This window comes from Electrona antarctica (assembly GCF_951216825.1).
Source record: "Electrona antarctica genome assembly, contig: scaffold_812, whole genome shotgun sequence".
Classification (NCBI taxonomy): domain Eukaryota; kingdom Metazoa; phylum Chordata; class Actinopteri; order Myctophiformes; family Myctophidae; genus Electrona; species Electrona antarctica.
In genome coordinates, this window is record NW_027637018.1 from 10,001 (window position 1) to 32,500 (window position 22,500).

At 43.9% G+C, this 22,500-nt stretch overlaps 1 protein-coding gene across 1 annotated transcript; it reads left to right on the top strand.

The window, feature by feature from the left end:
- Nucleotides 1-14: 14 nt before the first annotated feature.
- Nucleotides 15-1,094, top strand: LOC306919508 (kelch domain-containing protein 3-like; the record flags this gene model as incomplete). Its single annotated transcript, XM_079532269.1, has 1 exon — nt 15-1,094. A coding segment is annotated over one exon (1,080 nt), but the record flags the coding sequence as incomplete, so codon positions are not given.
- Between the last annotated feature and the right edge of the window lie 21,406 nt (nt 1,095-22,500).

The window sequence follows — 22,500 nt, forward strand, 5'->3', positions numbered from 1 at the left end:
AGATCGACATAGAGATGCTGAACTGGTCGGTGCCTCTGAAAAGAGTACCACAGACATCCAAATGCTTCTTTGGTTGTTCTGCTGGACCAGTGGAGGACAAGGTGTATTCCTTTGGAGGGTTCTTCTATGAAAAGAAGACCTACAGCTACAAGGATCAGATTGATGTTCACGTCTTCAACACAGTGACGTTGTGCTGGAGGACGTTGCCCCCGGTGACGACTGGAAGAGGAGAATGTTCTCTTGAGGTTCCCTCCATGCGCTACAAACACACAGCTGTACTGATAGAAGATATCATCTACATCTGGGGAGGGAGAGTGAACTGTAAGACAAAACTTGATGACAACAACTGGGTTACGATCACGGGGGACGATGACAACATTCTTTATGCCTTTGATGTCGACACCCACAGATGGTTCCAGCCCAACGTATCTGGAACTGTTCCAGAGGCGAGGTCCTACCACTCAGCCTGTGTCTTGAGGAAGGTCATGTTTATTCATGGAAGATACAACCAGCTGACTGGACACACTAACGACATCTACAAGTTGGACACCACCACAATGTTCTGGTCTGTCATTAACACCAGAGGCACCTTTTCATCTGCTCACAGTGCCACCATCATTGGGACAAAGATGTTTATATTTGGGGGCTGGGGGCACCAGGACAACAACATCAGAGTATTTGACACAGAGACCAACGACTGGATGAGCACACCTTCTGCACAGCTTGTTCCAAAACAACGTCACAGTCATGCAGCTTTTTCCTACAATGGAGAACTGTATATATTTGGTGGCTACAACTTAGGTCTGAGACGGGAGTTAAATGATCTGTGGAAATTCAATTCCAAGACCTTCTCCTGGAAGAAGGTTGAGCCCAAGGGGAAAGGACCGGATTGGTTGGGTAACATGTGCTGTTGCATGGTGGGAGATCGCATCATCCTCTTTGGAACAGGAGTTATCTTACATGTTTTACATTTAAGTCCTAGCCTGAAGACGTTATGTAAGCTAGCAGTTATCCAGAACGGTCTGGATCAGTCTGGACTCCCACACAACATCAGGTGGGAACTGGCAGCCATGAATGCCTACAGCCACAATACAGTGTTAAAACAAAGAAATTCTAAATTATTCAAAACATTTCAAACACTTTCAAGATTTTTCAAAAATGTTCAAAAGTAGAACAAGCTTGTATGTCTGAGAACCACTGTTCTCTGTTTTACGTCTACGTTTTCAGGAAAACTGTTGCTACTCAAATCCAACATGGCTGGGACGTATTATTTATTTTTTTACAATAGAAACGCAACTGGTCTGCGTTTCTATTGTAGTGTGTTAAACATGGCTCTATTTTCTAAACCGTTGGAGCTACAGATTTTCTGAGGTCCTCGAAATGTTCAGAATACTCATGTTTGTTGAGCGCTCTGATTTGCTTATTACAAATACTGTATGGCCTATATAAAAGATGTTATGTAACATGAAGTTTCACCCATATTTGAGTGTAGAGTTTTTGGAATAAGTTAAGATCAAACTGGAAACAACAAACAACCTGTCTTCTTCTTTTCCTTTCGGCTTTTCCCTTCTGGGGTCGCCACAGCGAATCATCTGCCTCCATCTCACCCTGTCCTCTCCCTTCTCAGCGAATCATCTGCCTCCATCTCACCCTGTCCTCTGCCTCCTCAGCGAATCATCTGCCTCCATCTCACCCTGTCCTCTGCCTCCTCTTCTCTCACACCAACTGACTTCATGTCCTCTTTCACTACATCCATAAATCTTCTCTTTGGTCTTCCTCTAGGCCTCCTGCCTGGCAGTTCCATCCTTCTACCGATATACTCACTGTCCCTCCTCTGTACGTGTCCAAACCATCTCACTATCCCTCCTCTGTACGTGTCCAAACCATCTCACTATCCCTCCTCTGTACGTGTCCAAACCATCTCACTATCCCTCCTCTGTACGTGTCCAAACCATCTCACTATCCCTCCTCTGTACGTGTCCAAACCATCTCACTATCCCTCCTCTGTACGTTTCCAAACCATCTCACTATCCCTCCTCTGTACGTGTCCAAACCATCTCACTATCCTTCTCTGTACGTGTCCAAACCATCTCACTATCCTCCTCTGTACGTGTCCAAACCATCTCACTATCCCTCCTCTGTACGTGTCCAAACCATCTCACTATCCCTCCTCTGTACGTGTCCAAACCATCTCACTATCCCTCCTCTGTACGTGTCCAAACCATCTCACTATCCCCCCTCTGTACGTTTCCAAACCATCTCACTATGCCTCCTCTGTACGTGTCCAAACCATCTCACTATCCTTCTCTGTACGTGTCCAAACCATCTCACTATCCTCCTCTGTACGTGTCCAAACCATCTCACTATCCTCTGTACGTGTCCAAACCATCTCACTATCCTCCTCTGTACGTGTCCAAACCATCTCACTATCCTCCTCTGTAGTGTCCAAACCATCTCACTATCCCTCCTCTGTACGTGTCCAAACCATCTCACTATCCCTCCTCTGTACGTGTCCAAACCATCTCACTATCCCTCCTCTGTACGTGTCCAAACCATCTCACTATCCCTCCTCTGTACGTTTCCAAACCATCTCACTATCCTCCTCTGTACGTGTCCAAACCATCTCACTATCCCTCCTCTGTACGTGTCCAAACCATCTCACTATCCTCCTCTGTACGTGTCCAAACCATCTCACTATCCTCCTCTGTACGTGTCCAAACCATCTCACTATCCTCCTCTGTACGTGTCCAAACCATCTCACTATCCTCCTCTGTAGTGTCCAAACCATCTCACTATCCTCCTCTGTAGTGTCCAAACCATCTCACTATCCCTCCTCTGTACGTGTCCAAACCATCTCACTATCCCTCCTCTGTACGTGTCCAAACCATCTCACTATCCTCTGTACGTGTCCAAACCATCTCAGTCTGGCCTCTCTGGCTTTATCTCCAAAACATCTGACATGCGCTGTCCCTCATTCCTAATCCGATCATCCTCGTTACTCCCAAAAAAACTCAACATTTTAGTCTCCACACACACACACACACACACACACACACACACACACACACACACACACACACACACACGGTGTGAAACAGCGTGGAGACCAGAGGGTCATGTGATCAGCCCTCAGGACAGGGTCAAGGCTTCAGTAAGGTCAAAGGTCATATGTCAGTCAGTAAGGTCAGTAGGTTAATCGGTCAGTCATTGAGCTGCCACTCAAAGTGACAGCTGCCACTCAAAGTGACTGCTGGCCATGTTTGTGTTTACAAAAACACTGGCCATTCATTATCAATGGCATTTCATGTTTCTGTTAGGACAAAGTTTGTGTTTACATGCTCACTATATCAGCTGGACATAGGAGGGGCTGGCAGCCCTCAAAAAATGAATAAAAACGTTTGTCGTTTTGAACGGAAAGCAGGATCAGAATTCAGTGGAACCTGAAGACGGAACACCTGCGCAAACCAGTGTCGTTCCACATGCATGACGTCAGTTAGTGTTGTGAGTGACATCAGACCACAGCTGAGTGACATCAGACCACAGCTGTGTGACATCAGACCACAGCTGTGTGACATCAGACCACAGCTGTGTGACATCAGACCACAGCTGAGTGACATCAGACCACAGCTGAGTGACATCAGACCACAGCTGAGTGACATCAGACCACAGCTGAGTGACATCAGACCACAGCTGAGTGACATCAGACCACAGCTGTGTGACATCAGACCACAGCTGAGTGACATCAGACCACAGCTGAGTGACATCAGACCACAGCTGAGTGACATCAGACCACAGCTGTGTGACATCAGACCACAGCTGTGTGACATCAGACCACAGCTGAGTGACATCAGACCACAGCTGAGTGACATCAGACCACAGCTGAGTGACATCAGACCACAGCTGTGTCAGCCTATATAAGATGTCGCTCACATCCAGAGAGTTGGACAGGAACAGAGTTTGGGATAAGCAGATCAAGACGGAGACAAACAGCCAGAGACAGAGAAGAGACAGAGACAAACAGCCAGAGAGACACCCCGAGAGGAACCCAGAGACATATTTCGAGTTCGAGCAAAATATATTGTGAAAGCGAGACAGACATAGAGACAGAGAGAGAGAGACCTTAACAGTAAAAGAGATGTTGACCTGGACAGCGGCTCTGAAAAGAGGACCACAGACATCCCACCACTTCCTTGGTTGTTCTGCTGGACCAGTGGAGGACAAGGTCTATTCCTTTGGAGGGTTCTTCTATGAGGAGAAGACCTACAGCAACAAGGATCAGATTGATGTTCACGTCTTCAACACAGTGACTTTGTGCTGGAGGACGTTTCCCCCGATGACGAGGAAGAGGAGAAGAAGAGAGAAGGTTCCCTCCATGCGCAACAAACACACAGCTGTACTGATAGAAGATATCATCTACATCTGGGGAGGGATGGTGAACTGTAAGACAAAGTTTGACAACAACTGTTATACCATCACGGGGGATGATGACAACATTCTGTATGCCTTTGATGTCGACACCCATAGATGGTTCCAGCCCAACGTATCTGGAACTGTTCCAGAGGCGAGGTCCTGCCACTCAGCCTGTGTCTTGGAGAAGGTCATGTTTATCCATGGAGGATACAACCAGCTGACTGGACTCATTAATGACATCTACAAGTTGGACACCACCATAATGGTCTGGTCAGTCATTAACACCAGAGGAACTCCACCGCCTGCTTCATCAAGTCACTCTGCCACCTTCATCGGGACAAAGATGTTTATATTTGGGGGCTATGGGCACCAGGACAACAACATCAGAGTGTTTGACACAGAGACCAACTGTTGGCTGAGCACACCTTCTGCACAGCTTGTTCCAGAACAACGTTACAGTCATGCAGCTTTTTCCTACAATGGAGAACTGTATATATTTGGTGGCTACAACTTTGGTCTGAGACGGAGGTTCAATGATCTGTGGAAATTAAATTCCAAGACCTTCTCCTGGACGAAGGTTGAGCCCAAGGGGAAAGGACCGGATTGGTTGGGTGACATGTGCTGTTGCATTGTGGGAGATCACATCATCCTCTTTGGAACAGGAGTCATCTTACATATCTTACACTTAAGTCCTAGCCTGAAGACGTTATGCAAGCTAGCAGTTATCCAGAACGGTCTGGAGCAGTCTGGACTCCCACACAACATCATGTGGGAACTGGCAGCCATGAATGCCTACAGCCACAATACAGTGTTAAAACAAAGAACTTCTAAATTATTCAAAACACTTTCAAGATTTTTCAAAAATGTTCAAAAGTAGCACAAGCTTGTATGTCTGCTATTTTTGAGAACCACTGTTCTCTTTTTTTACATCTACATACATACATCTAACTGTTGCTACTAGCTCAAATCCAACATGACTGGGGGCGGGGGCAGGGCCTGGTACAATAGCTAATGACTGGGGGCGGGGCCTGTTACAATAGCTAATGACTGGGGGGCGGGGCCTGTTACAATAGCTAATGACTGGGGGCAGGGCCTGTTACAATAGCTAATGACTGGGGGCGGGGCCTGTTACAATAGCTAATGACTGGGGGCGGGGCCTGTTACAATAGCTAATGACTGGGGGGCGGGGCCTGTTACAATAGCTAATGACTGGGGGTGGGGCCTGTTACAATAGATAATGACTGGGGGCGGGGCCTGTTACAATAGCTAATGACTGGGGGGCGGGGCCTGTTACAATAGATAATGACTGGGGGTGGGGCCTGTTACAATAGCTAATGACTGGGGGCGGGGGCAGGGCCTGTTACAATAGCTAATGACTGGGGGCGGGGCCTGTTACAATAGCTAATGACTGGGGGTGGGGCCTGTTACAATAGCTAATGACTGGGGGCGGGGCCTGTTACAATAGCTAATGACTGGGGGGTGGGGCCTGTTACAATAGCTAATGACTGGGGGCAGGGCCTGTTACAATAGCTAATGACTGGGGGTGGGGCCTGCTTCAATAGCTAATGACTGGGGGCGGGGCCTGTTACAATAGATAATGACTGGGGGTGGGGCCTGTTACAATAGATAATGACTGGGGGTGGGGTCTGTTACAATATCTAATGACTGGGGGCGGGGCCTGTTACAATAGATAATGACTGGGGGCGGGGTCTGTTACAATAGATAATGACTGGGGGCGGGGTCTGTTACAATAGATAATGACTGGGGGCGGGGTCTGTTACAATATCTAATGACTGGGGGTGGGGCCTGTTACAATAGCTAATGACTGGGGGCGGGGCCTGTTACAATAGCTAATGACTGGTGGCGGGGCTTGTTACAATAGCTAATGACTGGGGGCGGGGCCTGTTACAATAGCTAATGACTGGGGCGGGGCCTGTTACAATAGCTAATGACTGGGGGCGGGGCCTGTTACAATAGCTAATGACTGGGGGCGGGGCCTGTTACAATAGCTAATGACTGGGGGCGGGGCCTGTTACAATAGCTAATGACTGGGGCGGGGCCTGTTACAATAGCTAATGACTGGGGGCGGGGCCTGTTACAATAGCTAATGACTGGGGGTGGGGCCTGTTACAATATCTAATGACTGGGGGTGGGGCCTGTTACAATAGCTAATGACTGGGGGCAGGGCCTGTTACAATAGCTAATGACTGGGGGTGGGGCCTGTTACAATATCTAATGACTGGGGGCGGGGCCTGTTACAATAGCTAATGACTGGGGGCAGGGCCTGTTACAATAGCTAATGACTGGGGGTGGGGCCTGTTACAATATCTAATGACTGGGGGTGGGGCCTGTTACAATAGATAATGCCTGGGGGAGGGGCCTGTTACAATAGCCAATGACTGGGGGCGGGGCCTGTTACAATAGCTAATGACTGGGGGCGGGGCCTGTTACAATAGCTAATGACTGGGGGCGGGGCCTGTTACAATAGCTAATGCCTGGGGGGGGGGGGGCATTTACGCTAATGCAAATTATCCAATCACACACGTACATCATCGTGCATCATCTCATACTGGCCAATCAGAATGCCTGTTGCCTGTGATTGGTTAGCTGATTTGCTCGTCTTCATATGACGTAACCTTTTCAATTCATTGTCAACAGCGTTTGATGTTTTGATGTTTAATTTACGTCATATTAACGGAATTTTGACCTAATTTCTCCGTTCATTGTCAATGAGACGTGTGGGGAACTGGGGATAAAAGCTGTATTTGGGTTAAAGGTTCTACTCATAATATCCTGCAGTATTTTAAAGTTCTACTCATAATATCCTGCAGTATTTTAAAGTTCTACTCATAATATCCTGCAGTATTTTAAAGTTCTACTCATAATATCCTGCAGTATTTTAGTTCTACTCATAATATCCTGCAGTATTTTAAAGTTCTACTCATAATATCCTGCAGTATTTTAAAGTTCTACTCATAATATCCTGCAGTATTTTAGTTCTACTCATAATATCCTGCAGTATTTTAAAGTTCTACTCATAATATCCTGCAGTATTTTAGTTCTACTCATAATATCCTGCAGTATTTTAAAGTTCTACTCATAATATCCTGCAGTATTTTAGTTCTACTCATAATATCCTGCAGTATTTTAGTTCTACTCATAATATCCTGCAGTATTTTAAAGTTCTACTCATAATATCCTGCAGTATTTTAGTTCTACTCATAATATCCTGCAGTATTTTAGTTCTACTCATAATATCCTGCAGTATTTTAAAGTTCTACTCATAATATCCTGCAGTATTTTAGTTCTACTCATAATATCCTGCAGTATTTTAGTTCTACTCATAATATCCTGCAGTATTTTAAAGTTCTACTCATAATATCCTGCAGTATTTTAAAGTTCTACTCATAATATCCTGCAGTATTTTAGTTCTACTCATAATATCCTGCAGTATTTTAGTTCTACTCATAATATCCTGCAGTATTTTAGTTCTACTCATAATATCCTGCAGTATTTTAAAGTTCTACTCATAATATCCTGCAGTATTTTAGTTCTACTCATAATATCCTGCAGTATTTTAAAGTTCTACTCATAATATCCTGCAGTATTTTAGTTCTACTCATAATATCCTGCAGTATTTTAGTTCTACTCATAATATCCTGCAGTATTTTAGTTCTACTCATAATATCCTGCAGTATTTTAGTTCTACTCATAATATCCTGCAGTATTTTAGTTCTACTCATAATATCCTGCAGTATTTTAGTTCTACTCATAATATCCTGCAGTATTTTAGTTCTACTCATAATATCCTGCAGTATTTTAGTTCTACTCATAATATCCTGCAGTATTTTAGTTCTACTCATAATATCCTGCAGTATTTTAAAGTTCTACTCATAATATCCTGCAGTATTTTAGTTCTACTCATAATATCCTGCAGTATTTTGTCACAAGCCAGGAATGTATATAACCAAAAAACGAAAATCTTGTGCTGCTGTTTTTGCTTGTAAAATGTTTTATATTGATTTTGGCAACACAAAATCTTTCTCAAATGTCATAAATACATATACCTAACATCTGAAACAAGTACCGGTGCCTTAGTTTACTCATATGTGAATCTAGATCATGAAATGTAGCAAATTTGTTAAAGAAAATGCTTCAACTTAAGTGATGACACCCAGCACAATGAAGCATACACATAGTACATTTAGCCAAAAGCTTATATTTCATACATACAAAATGTTACATCCTACTGGGTAATGAAAGGTAGAAAAGAAAAGCAGCGCACCTTGGCACAAAAAGGCTGAATCAAAATGTTACCACGCCCCCTAAATTGAATAATGCAAAAAATGGACAAGACTAAAAACAAATGCAATACAGGTCAGAATTATTACAACATATGGTATGAAACATTTATTCAAGTATCACAAAGTGTCACAGCATCTGACATTTGTACAACTGGCGACCTTTGGGGTCACCATCGTGGCCAAATCCAATATGGCTGCTAACTAAAAGTGTGTTGGCTGTAACATTTGAACCAGATGAGCTACACGTGCAAACTTTGTGTCTATCTCATGTTTTTTGACCATTACAAACGCGTTGGAATGCTTATCATTATGATTGGGTGTGTCTGGAACCCTATGGCTATGTGAAACGACGTTTTGACAAACGGTGTCTATTTTATATTTTTAAGCATTAGAAACACATTGAAATGCTCTGCTGTATGATTACAACTATCTAGAACACTCTAATATACACATTCCTATTGATACAGATAGGAGTATTACATGTGTTTACATGCTCACTATATCAGCTGGACATAGGAGGGGCTGGCAGCCCTCAAAAAATGAATAAAAACGTTTGTCGTTTTGAACGGAAAGCAGGATCAGAATTCAGTGGAACCTGAAGACGGAACACCTGCGCAAACCAGTGTCGTTCCACATGCATGACGTCAGTTAGTGTTGTGAGTGACATCAGACCACAGCTGAGTGACATCAGACCACAGCTGTGTGACATCAGACCACAGCTGTGTGACATCAGACCACAGCTGTGTGACATCAGACCACAGCTGAGTGACATCAGACCACAGCTGAGTGACATCAGACCACAGCTGAGTGACATCAGACCACAGCTGAGTGACATCAGACCACAGCTGAGTGACATCAGACCACAGCTGTGTGACATCAGACCACAGCTGTGTGACATCAGACCACAGCTGAGTGACATCAGACCACAGCTGAGTGACATCAGACCACAGCTGAGTGACATCAGACCACAGCTGTGTCAGCCTATATAAGATGTCGCTCACATCCAGAGAGTTGGACAGGAACAGAGTTTGGGATAAGCAGATCAAGACGGAGACAAACAGCCAGAGACAGAGAAGAGACAGAGACAAACAGCCAGAGAGACACCCCGAGAGGAACCCAGAGACATATTTCGAGTTCGAGCAAAATATATTGTGAAAGCGAGACAGACATAGAGACAGAGAGAGAGAGACCTTAACAGTAAAAGAGATGTTGACCTGGACAGCGGCTCTGAAAAGAGGACCACAGACATCCCACCACTTCCTTGGTTGTTCTGCTGGACCAGTGGAGGACAAGGTCTATTCCTTTGGAGGGTTCTTCTATGAGGAGAAGACCTACAGCAACAAGGATCAGATTGATGTTCACGTCTTCAACACAGTGACTTTGTGCTGGAGGACGTTTCCCCCGATGACGAGGAAGAGGAGAAGAAGAGAGAAGGTTCCCTCCATGCGCAACAAACACACAGCTGTACTGATAGAAGATATCATCTACATCTGGGGAGGGATGGTGAACTGTAAGACAAAGTTTGACAACAACTGTTATACCATCACGGGGGATGATGACAACATTCTGTATGCCTTTGATGTCGACACCCATAGATGGTTCCAGCCCAACGTATCTGGAACTGTTCCAGAGGCGAGGTCCTGCCACTCAGCCTGTGTCTTGGAGAAGGTCATGTTTATCCATGGAGGATACAACCAGCTGACTGGACTCATTAATGACATCTACAAGTTGGACACCACCATAATGGTCTGGTCAGTCATTAACACCAGAGGAACTCCACCGCCTGCTTCATCAAGTCACTCTGCCACCTTCATCGGGACAAAGATGTTTATATTTGGGGGCTATGGGCACCAGGACAACAACATCAGAGTGTTTGACACAGAGACCAACTGTTGGCTGAGCACACCTTCTGCACAGCTTGTTCCAGAACAACGTTACAGTCATGCAGCTTTTTCCTACAATGGAGAACTGTATATATTTGGTGGCTACAACTTTGGTCTGAGACGGAGGTTCAATGATCTGTGGAAATTAAATTCCAAGACCTTCTCCTGGACGAAGGTTGAGCCCAAGGGGAAAGGACCGGATTGGTTGGGTGACATGTGCTGTTGCATTGTGGGAGATCACATCATCCTCTTTGGAACAGGAGTCATCTTACATATCTTACACTTAAGTCCTAGCCTGAAGACGTTATGCAAGCTAGCAGTTATCCAGAACGGTCTGGAGCAGTCTGGACTCCCACACAACATCATGTGGGAACTGGCAGCCATGAATGCCTACAGCCACAATACAGTGTTAAAACAAAGAACTTCTAAATTATTCAAAACACTTTCAAGATTTTTCAAAAATGTTCAAAAGTAGCACAAGCTTGTATGTCTGCTATTTTTGAGAACCACTGTTCTCTTTTTTTACATCTACATACATACATCTAACTGTTGCTACTAGCTCAAATCCAACATGACTGGGGGCGGGGGCAGGGCCTGGTACAATAGCTAATGACTGGGGGCGGGGCCTGTTACAATAGCTAATGACTGGGGGGCGGGGCCTGTTACAATAGCTAATGACTGGGGGCAGGGCCTGTTACAATAGCTAATGACTGGGGGCGGGGCCTGTTACAATAGCTAATGACTGGGGGCGGGGCCTGTTACAATAGCTAATGACTGGGGGGCGGGGCCTGTTACAATAGATAATGACTGGGGGTGGGGCCTGTTACAATAGATAATGACTGGGGGCGGGGCCTGTTACAATAGCTAATGACTGGGGGGCGGGGCCTGTTACAATAGATAATGACTGGGGGTGGGGCCTGTTACAATAGCTAATGACTGGGGGCGGGGGCAGGGCCTGTTACAATAGCTAATGACTGGGGGCGGGGCCTGTTACAATAGCTAATGACTGGGGGTGGGGCCTGTTACAATAGCTAATGACTGGGGGCGGGGCCTGTTACAATAGCTAATGACTGGGGGGTGGGGCCTGTTACAATAGCTAATGACTGGGGGCAGGGCCTGTTACAATAGCTAATGACTGGGGGTGGGGCCTGCTTCAATAGCTAATGACTGGGGGCGGGGCCTGTTACAATAGATAATGACTGGGGGTGGGGCCTGTTACAATAGATAATGACTGGGGGTGGGGTCTGTTACAATATCTAATGACTGGGGGCGGGGCCTGTTACAATAGATAATGACTGGGGGCGGGGTCTGTTACAATAGATAATGACTGGGGGCGGGGTCTGTTACAATAGATAATGACTGGGGGCGGGGTCTGTTACAATATCTAATGACTGGGGGTGGGGCCTGTTACAATAGCTAATGACTGGGGGCGGGGCCTGTTACAATAGCTAATGACTGGTGGCGGGGCTTGTTACAATAGCTAATGACTGGGGGCGGGGCCTGTTACAATAGCTAATGACTGGGGCGGGGCCTGTTACAATAGCTAATGACTGGGGGCGGGGCCTGTTACAATAGCTAATGACTGGGGGCGGGGCCTGTTACAATAGCTAATGACTGGGGGCGGGGCCTGTTACAATAGCTAATGACTGGGGCGGGGCCTGTTACAATAGCTAATGACTGGGGGCGGGGCCTGTTACAATAGCTAATGACTGGGGGTGGGGCCTGTTACAATATCTAATGACTGGGGGTGGGGCCTGTTACAATAGCTAATGACTGGGGGCAGGGCCTGTTACAATAGCTAATGACTGGGGGTGGGGCCTGTTACAATATCTAATGACTGGGGGCGGGGCCTGTTACAATAGCTAATGACTGGGGGCAGGGCCTGTTACAATAGCTAATGACTGGGGGTGGGGCCTGTTACAATATCTAATGACTGGGGGTGGGGCCTGTTACAATAGATAATGCCTGGGGGAGGGGCCTGTTACAATAGCCAATGACTGGGGGCGGGGCCTGTTACAATAGCTAATGACTGGGGGCGGGGCCTGTTACAATAGCTAATGACTGGGGGCGGGGCCTGTTACAATAGCTAATGCCTGGGGGGGGGGGGGGCATTTACGCTAATGCAAATTATCCAATCACACACGTACATCATCGTGCATCATCTCATACTGGCCAATCAGAATGCCTGTTGCCTGTGATTGGTTAGCTGATTTGCTCGTCTTCATATGACGTAACCTTTTCAATTCATTGTCAACAGCGTTTGATGTTTTGATGTTTAATTTACGTCATATTAACGGAATTTTGACCTAATTTCTCCGTTCATTGTCAATGAGACGTGTGGGGAACTGGGGATAAAAGCTGTATTTGGGTTAAAGGTTCTACTCATAATATCCTGCAGTATTTTAAAGTTCTACTCATAATATCCTGCAGTATTTTAAAGTTCTACTCATAATATCCTGCAGTATTTTAGTTCTACTCATAATATCCTGCAGTATTTTAAAGTTCTACTCATAATATCCTGCAGTATTTTAGTTCTACTCATAATATCCTGCAGTATTTTAGTTCTACTCATAATATCCTGCAGTATTTTAAAGTTCTACTCATAATATCCTGCAGTATTTTAGTTCTACTCATAATATCCTGCAGTATTTTAAAGTTCTACTCATAATATCCTGCAGTATTTTAAAGTTCTACTCATAATATCCTGCAGTATTTTAGTTCTACTCATAATATCCTGCAGTATTTTAAAGTTCTACTCATAATATCCTGCAGTATTTTAAAGTTCTACTCATAATATCCTGCAGTATTTTAGTTCTACTCATAATATCCTGCAGTATTTTAAAGTTCTACTCATAATATCCTGCAGTATTTTAGTTCTACTCATAATATCCTGCAGTATTTTAAAGTTCTACTCATAATATCCTGCAGTATTTTAGTTCTACTCATAATATCCTGCAGTATTTTAGTTCTACTCATAATATCCTGCAGTATTTTAAAGTTCTACTCATAATATCCTGCAGTATTTTAGTTCTACTCATAATATCCTGCAGTATTTTAGTTCTACTCATAATATCCTGCAGTATTTTAAAGTTCTACTCATAATATCCTGCAGTATTTTAAAGTTCTACTCATAATATCCTGCAGTATTTTAGTTCTACTCATAATATCCTGCAGTATTTTAAAGTTCTACTCATAATATCCTGCAGTATTTTAGTTCTACTCATAATATCCTGCAGTATTTTAAAGTTCTACTCATAATATCCTGCAGTATTTTAGTTCTACTCATAATATCCTGCAGTATTTTAGTTCTACTCATAATATCCTGCAGTATTTTAGTTCTACTCATAATATCCTGCAGTATTTTAAAGTTCTACTCATAATATCCTGCAGTATTTTAAAGTTCTACTCATAATATCCTGCAGTATTTTAAAGTTCTACTCATAATATCCTGCAGTATTTTAAAGTTCTACTCATAATATCCTGCAGTATTTTAAAGTTCTACTCATAATATCCTGCAGTATTTTAAAGTTCTACTCATAATATCCTGCAGTATTTTAAAGTTCTACTCATAATATCCTGCAGTATTTTAGTTCTACTCATAATATCCTGCAGTATTTTAAAGTTCTACTCATAATATCCTGCAGTATTTTAGTTCTACTCATAATATCCTGCAGTATTTTAAAGTTCTACTCATAATATCCTGCAGTATTTTAGTTCTACTCATAATATCCTGCAGTATTTTAGTTCTACTCATAATATCCTGCAGTATTTTAGTTCTACTCATAATATCCTGCAGTATTTTAAAGTTCTACTCATAATATCCTGCAGTATTTTAAAGTTCTACTCATAATATCCTGCAGTATTTTAAAGTTCTACTCATAATATCCTGCAGTATTTTAGTTCTACTCATAATATCCTGCAGTATTTTAGTTCTACTCATAATATCCTGCAGTATTTTAGTTCTACTCATAATATCCTGCAGTATTTTAAAGTTCTACTCATAATATCCTGCAGTATTTTAGTTCTACTCATAATATCCTGCAGTATTTTAGTTCTACTCATAATATCCTGCAGTATTTTAAAGTTCTACTCATAATATCCTGCAGTATTTTAGTTCTACTCATAATATCCTGCAGTATTTTAAAGTTCTACTCATAATATCCTGCAGTATTTTAGTTCTACTCATAATATCCTGCAGTATTTTAGTTCTACTCATAATATCCTGCAGTATTTTAGTTCTACTCATAATATCCTGCAGTATTTTAGTTCTACTCATAATATCCTGCAGTATTTTAGTTCTACTCATAATATCCTGCAGTATTTTAGTTCTACTCATAATATCCTGCAGTATTTTAGTTCTACTCATAATATCCTGCAGTATTTTAGTTCTACTCATAATATCCTGCAGTATTTTAGTTCTACTCATAATATCCTGCAGTATTTTAAAGTTCTACTCATAATATCCTGCAGTATTTTAGTTCTACTCATAATATCCTGCAGTATTTTGTCACAAGCCAGGAATGTATATAACCAAAAAACGAAAATCTTGTGCTGCTGTTTTTGCTTGTAAAATGTTTTATATTGATTTTGGCAACACAAAATCTTTCTCAAATGTCATAAATACATATACCTAACATCTGAAACAAGTACCGGTGCCTTAGTTTACTCATATGTGAATCTAGATCATGAAATGTAGCAAATTTGTTAAAGAAAATGCTTCAACTTAAGTGATGACACCCAGCACAATGAAGCATACACATAGTACATTTAGCCAAAAGCTTATATTTCATACATACAAAATGTTACATCCTACTGGGTAATGAAAGGTAGAAAAGAAAAGCAGCGCACCTTGGCACAAAAAGGCTGAATCAAAATGTTACCACGCCCCCTAAATTGAATAATGCAAAAAATGGACAAGACTAAAAACAAATGCAATACAGGTCAGAATTATTACAACATATGGTATGAAACATTTATTCAAGTATCACAAAGTGTCACAGCATCTGACATTTGTACAACTGGCGACCTTTGGGGTCACCATCGTGGCCAAATCCAATATGGCTGCTAACTAAAAGTGTGTTGGCTGTAACATTTGAACCAGATGAGCTACACGTGCAAACTTTGTGTCTATCTCATGTTTTTTGACCATTACAAACGCGTTGGAATGCTTATCATTATGATTGGGTGTGTCTGGAACCCTATGGCTATGTGAAACGACGTTTTGACAAACGGTGTCTATTTTATATTTTTAAGCATTAGAAACACATTGAAATGCTCTGCTGTATGATTACAACTATCTAGAACACTCTAATATACACATTCCTATTGATACAGATAGGAGTATTAAATAATTATTGCGCAAAATCTCTGTACGTGCATACACACATCCATCTAGTTAACGTATCTCGAGAATCTTCTAACTGACCAACTTCAAACTCGGCATGCGCGTTGCTGCTGACCGCAGGGACATTTTTATGTCCAGTGTCGAGTTGATTGCATAGGTAGTTGTCCAGAACCACCTACAGTATGTATGCTCATACAGAGGTATTGGTGTAATAGTATAGTATGGTATGGTGTGGTGTGGTGTGGTGTGGTGTGGTGTGGTATAGTATAGTATAGTATAGTATAGTATAGTATAATAGTATAGTATAGTATAGTATAGTATAGTATAGTATATAGTATAGTATAGTATAATAGTATAGTATAGTATATAGTATATAGTATAGTATAGTATAGTAGAGTAGAGTAGAGTAGAGTAGAGTAGAGTAGAGTAGAGTAGAGTAGAGTAGAGTAGAGTGTAGTAGTAGTAGTATAGTGTAGTGTAGTGTAGTGTAGTGTAGTGTAGTGTAGTGTAGTGTAGTGTAGTATAGTATAGTATAGTATAGTATAGTATAGTATAGTATAGTATAGTATAGTATAGTATAGTATAGTATAGTATAGTATAGTATAGTATAGTATAGTATAGTATAGTATAGTATAGTATAGTATAGTGTAGTGTAGTATAGTATAGTATAGTGTAGTGTAGTGTAGTGTAGTGTAGTGTAGTGTAGTGTAGTGTAGTGTAGTGTAGTGTAGTGTAGTGTAGTGTAGTGTAGTGTAGTGTAGTGTAGTGTAGTAGTAGTAATAGTAATAGTAATAGTAATAGTAATAGTAATAGTATAGTAGTAGTAGTAGTAGTAATAGTAATAGTATAGTGTAGAGTAGTAGTAGTAATAGTAATAGTGTAGTAGTAGTAGTAGTAATAGTATAGTGTAGTAGTAGTAGTAGTAATAGTAATAGTAATAGTATAGTATAGTGTAGTAGTAGTAGTAGTAGTAGTAGTAGTAGTAGTAGTAGTAGTAGTAGTAGTAGTAGTAGTAGTAGTAGTAGTAGTAGTAATAGTATAGTAGTAGTAGTAGTAGTAGTAGTAGTAATATTATAGTATAGTATAGTATAGCATAGCATAGCGTAGTAGTAGTAGTAGTAGTAGTAATAGTATAGCATAGCATAGCATAGCATAGCATAGCATAGCAGTATAGTATAGTGTAGTAGTAGTAGTAATAGTATAGTATAGTATAGTATAGCATAGCATAGCATAGCATAGTATAGTATAGTATAGCTCTAATGCCTTCATTAGAGCTATGGGACTCTTCCTGCGCTCGCATGAAATGCAGACCAGCCTCTCCTCTGTTGCAAAAATATAAAGTATAAATATAAACGTTTTACCTAGTCACCAATACAAAGGCAGCTTGTGTTATTAGAAAGCCTACTTTCCTTAGTGGATGCACTCTGAGTTCCCCACCACATGTATAAAATGCATTTTTTTGGCCAGAAAGGAAAAATCTTGTCCATGAGATTATCTCTTGGCAATATCGGTGGGCGCAGTGGAATAACAAAGTCTTTTTTTTCCAGTGGGAAAAAATCCCTTTCTGGCCAAAAAGTGCATTTATACGTGTGGTGGGGGGCTGATCCAAACGATATTCCTCTCCCTGAAGACGGGGAGGAACTGTGGAAATCTTCGTGCATTGACACCGATGGTTAGTGACTACCTCGACCCCCTTCAGTTTGCATACCAGGTGGACTTTGGGTTTGATGATGTCATCATCTACATGCTAAACAAGGCATTCACACACCTTAACACCCTGGGCAACACCCTGGGCAACACCCTGGGCAACACCCTGGGCAACACAGTTAAAATCATGCTTTTTTAACTTCTCCAGTGTCTTCAAAACTATCCAGTCACAACTGCTTGCAGAAGCTTGATGGGGGGGCATGGTTTGGTGGCACGGATCTAAGACTATCATAAAACCTTGGTCTACTCAACATGTCCGGGTTCACAATGGGGCTCTATGGCAGGGTTCCCCAATAGGCGGCCCGCGGAGCGCCCCCTTGCGGCCCGCGGAAGAATTATTATAATTGTTTTGCGTGGGGGGGGGGTCCCAGATATAAATGGCATTAAATGGGGGTCAGTAGCCTATGCATGTCAAACTGGGTATCCTTTTCAAATGGGGTCCTGCCCTGAAAATTAATTTTCAGGGCAAGACCTCGACCTCACGCGTGCGGACTCGGCCCCCAGCCTGGTACCCTAGTCAAAATATGGCCCTCGAGGAAAATTAATTGGGGAACCCTGATCTATGGGCTGGCAACTAGACTATAACTCCACTTGAGCTGGGGTATAAATGTCAGATGCTGTGACACTTTGTGGTACTTCAATAAATGTGTTGTAATAATTCTGACATTTATTGCATTTGTTTTTAGTCTTGTCCATTTTTTTTGCATTATTCCAATTTAGGGGCGTGGTAACATTTTGTATGTATGAAACTTGTGTATATTTTATTGTGCTGGGTGCCATCACTTAAGTTGAAGCGTTTTCTTTAACACATTTACTACATTTCATGATCTAGATTCACATATGAGTAAACTTAGGCACCATTACTTGTTTCAGATGTTAGGTATATGTATTTGTGACATTTGATAAAGATTTTGTGTTGCCAAAATCAATTCAACACATTTTACAAGCAAAAACAGCAGCACAAGATTTTTGGATATATACTTTTATATAAATTTCTGGCTTGTGACAAAATACTGCAGGATATTATGAGTAGAACTTTTAACCCAAAGTCCAGAAGAGTATTACCTATGGAAAAATGCATTGAATGAGTAGTGCCCATGACGCGGGAACGAAATGCATTTTCTAGGCACTTTTTCTGGGGTCCCAACACGGCCTACTAGTGGTAAGAGGAGGGACTGCAGGCGGACCCGTGGATTCATGACAGGGAAACCCCGTGCAGCTGGGCTTTAACATTGAGCGCTCGGGTGCACTTCCGCACTGGTCAAATGCGGAAGTAGACGGTCCTTCCGGGTGCTTCAAAACGCCCCTGAGCAACTTCCACTGGCATGAATATCGGATCCACATTTCGGATTGAATCCTGCCACACTAATAGCCAGCGCAAAACCCCATCCTTTGACCGCCTTCTCCTACCAAACCACACCGTTTGCACACATCTCACCACAACACCTACAGCATGCCTGTCCACACATCACATCTCACCACAACACCAACAGCATGCCTGTCCAGACATCACATCTCACCATCCACAACACCAACAGCATGCCTGTCCAGACATCACATCTCACCATCCACAACACCTACAGCATGCCTGTCCACACATCTCACCATCCACAACACCAACAGCATGCCTGTCCACACATCTCACCATCCACAACACCAACAGCATGCCTGTCCAGACATCACATCTCACCATCCACAACACCAACAGCATGCCTGTCCAGACATCACATCTCACCATCCACAACACCAACAGCATGCCTGTCCAGACATCACATCTCACCATCCACAACACCAACAGCATGCCTGTCCAGACATCACATCTCACCATCCACAACACCAACAGCATGCCTGTCCAGACATCTCACCATCCACAACACCAACAGCATGCCTGTCCAGACATCACATCTCACCATCCACAACACCAACAGCATGCCTGTCCAGACATCACATCTCACCATCCACAACACCAACAGCATGCCTGTCCAGACATCACATCTCACCATCCACAACACCAACAGCATGCCTGTCCAGACATCACATCTCACCATCCACAACACCAACAGCATGCCTGTCCACACATCACATCTCACCATCCACAACACCAACAGCATGCCTGTCCACACATCACATCTCACCATCCACAACACCTACAGCATGCCTGTCCAGACATCACATCTCACCATCCACAACACCTACAGCATGCCTGTCCACACATCTCACCATCCACAACACCTACAGCATGCCTGTCCAGACATCACATCTCACCATCCACAACACCAACAGCATGCCTGTCCAGACATCACATCTCACCATCCACAACACCAACAGCATGCCTGTCCAGACATCACATCTCACCATCCACAACACCAACAGCATGCCTGTCCAGACATCTCACCATCCACAACACCAACAGCATGCCTGTCCAGACATCACATCTCACCATCCACAACACCAACAGCATGCCTGTCCAGACATCACATCTCACCATCCACAACACCAACAGCATGCCTGTCCAGACATCACATCTCACCATCCACAACACCAACAGCATGCCTGTCCAGACATCACATCTCACCATCCACAACACCAACAGCATGCCTGTCCACACATCACATCTCACCATCCACAACACCAACAGCATGCCTGTCCACACATCACATCTCACCATCCACAACACCTACAGCATGCCTGTCCAGACATCACATCTCACCATCCACAACACCTACAGCATGCCTGTCCACACATCTCACCATCCACAACACCTACAGCATGCCTGTCCAGACATCACATCTCACCATCCACAACACCAACAGCATGCCTGTCCAGACATCACATCTCACCATCCACAACACCAACAGCATGCCTGTCCAGACATCACATCTCACCATCCACAACACCTACAGCATGCCTGTCCAGACATCACATCTCACCACAACACCAACAGCATGCCTGTCCACACATCACATCTCACCATCCACAACACCTACAGCATGCCTGTCCATACATCACATCTCACCATGCACACCTACAGCATGCCTGTCCAGACATCACATCTCACCATGCACACCAACAGCATGCCTGTCCACACATCACATCTCACCATGCACACCTACAGCATGCCTGTCCAGACATCACATCTCACCATCCACAACACCAACAGCATGCCTGTCCACACATCTCACCATCCACAACAGCATGCCTGTCCACACATCTCACCATCCACAACACCAACAGCATGCCTGTCCAGACATCACATCTCACCATGCACACCTACAGCATGCCTGTCCAGACATCACATCTCACCATGCACACCTACAGCATGCCTGTCCAGACATCACATCTCACCATGCACACCAACAGCATGCCTGTCCAGACATCACATCTCACCATCCACAACACCTACAGCATGCCTGTCCACACATCTCACCATCCACAACACCAACAGCATGCCTGTCCAGACATCTCACCATCCACAACACCTACAGCATGCCTGTCCAGACATCACATCTCACCATGCACACCAACAGCATGCCTGTCCAGACATCACATCTCACCATCCACAACACCTACAGCATGCCTGTCCACACATCTCACCATCCACAACACCAACAGCATGCCTGTCCAGACATCACATCTCACCATCCACAACACCAACAGCATGCCTGTCCAGACATCACATCTCACCATGCACACCAACAGCATGCCTGTCCACACATCACATCTCACCATGCACACCAACAGCATGCCTGTCCACACATCTCACCATCCACAACACCAACAGCATGCCTGTCCAGACATCACATCTCACCATCCACAACACCAACAGCATGCCTGTCCAGACATCACATCTCACCATCCACAACACCAACAGCATGCCTGTCCAGACATCACATCTCACCATCCACAACACCAACAGCATGCCTGTCCACACATCACATCTCACCATCCACAACACCAACAGCATGCCTGTCCAGACATCACATCTCACCATCCACAACACCTACAGCATGCCTGTCCAGACATCACATCTCACCATCCACAACACCTACAGCATGCCTGTCCACACATCTCACCATCCACAACACCTACAGCATGCCTGTCCAGACATCACATCTCACCATCCACAACACCAACAGCATGCCTGTCCAGACATCACATCTCACCATCCACAACAGCATGCCTGTCCAGACATCACATCTCACCATCCACAACAGCATGCCTGTCCAGACATCACATCTCACCATGCACAACAACAGCATGCCTGTCCAGACATCACATCTCACCACAACACCAACAGCATGCCTGTCCAGACATCACATCTCACCACAACACCAACAGCATGCCTGTCCACACATCACATCTCACCATGCACAACACCAACAGCATGCCTGTCCAGACATCACATCTCACCATCCACAACACCTACAGCATGCCTGTCCACACATCTCACCATGCACAACACCAACAGCATGCCTGTCCACACATCTCACCATCCACAACACCAACAGCATGCCTGTCCACACATCTCACCATCCACAACACCAACAGCATGCCTGTCCAGACATCACATCTCACCATCCACAACACCTACAGCATGCCTGTCCAGACATCTCACCATGCACACCTACAGCATGCCTGTCCAGACATCACATCTCACCATGCACAACACCAACAGCATGCCTGTCCAGACATCACATCTCACCATGCACACCTACAGCATGCCTGTCCAGACATCACATCTCACCATGCACACCAACAGCATGCCTGTCCAGACATCACATCTCACCATGCACACCAACAGCATGCCTGTCCAGACATCACATCTCACCATGCACACCAACAGCATGCCTGT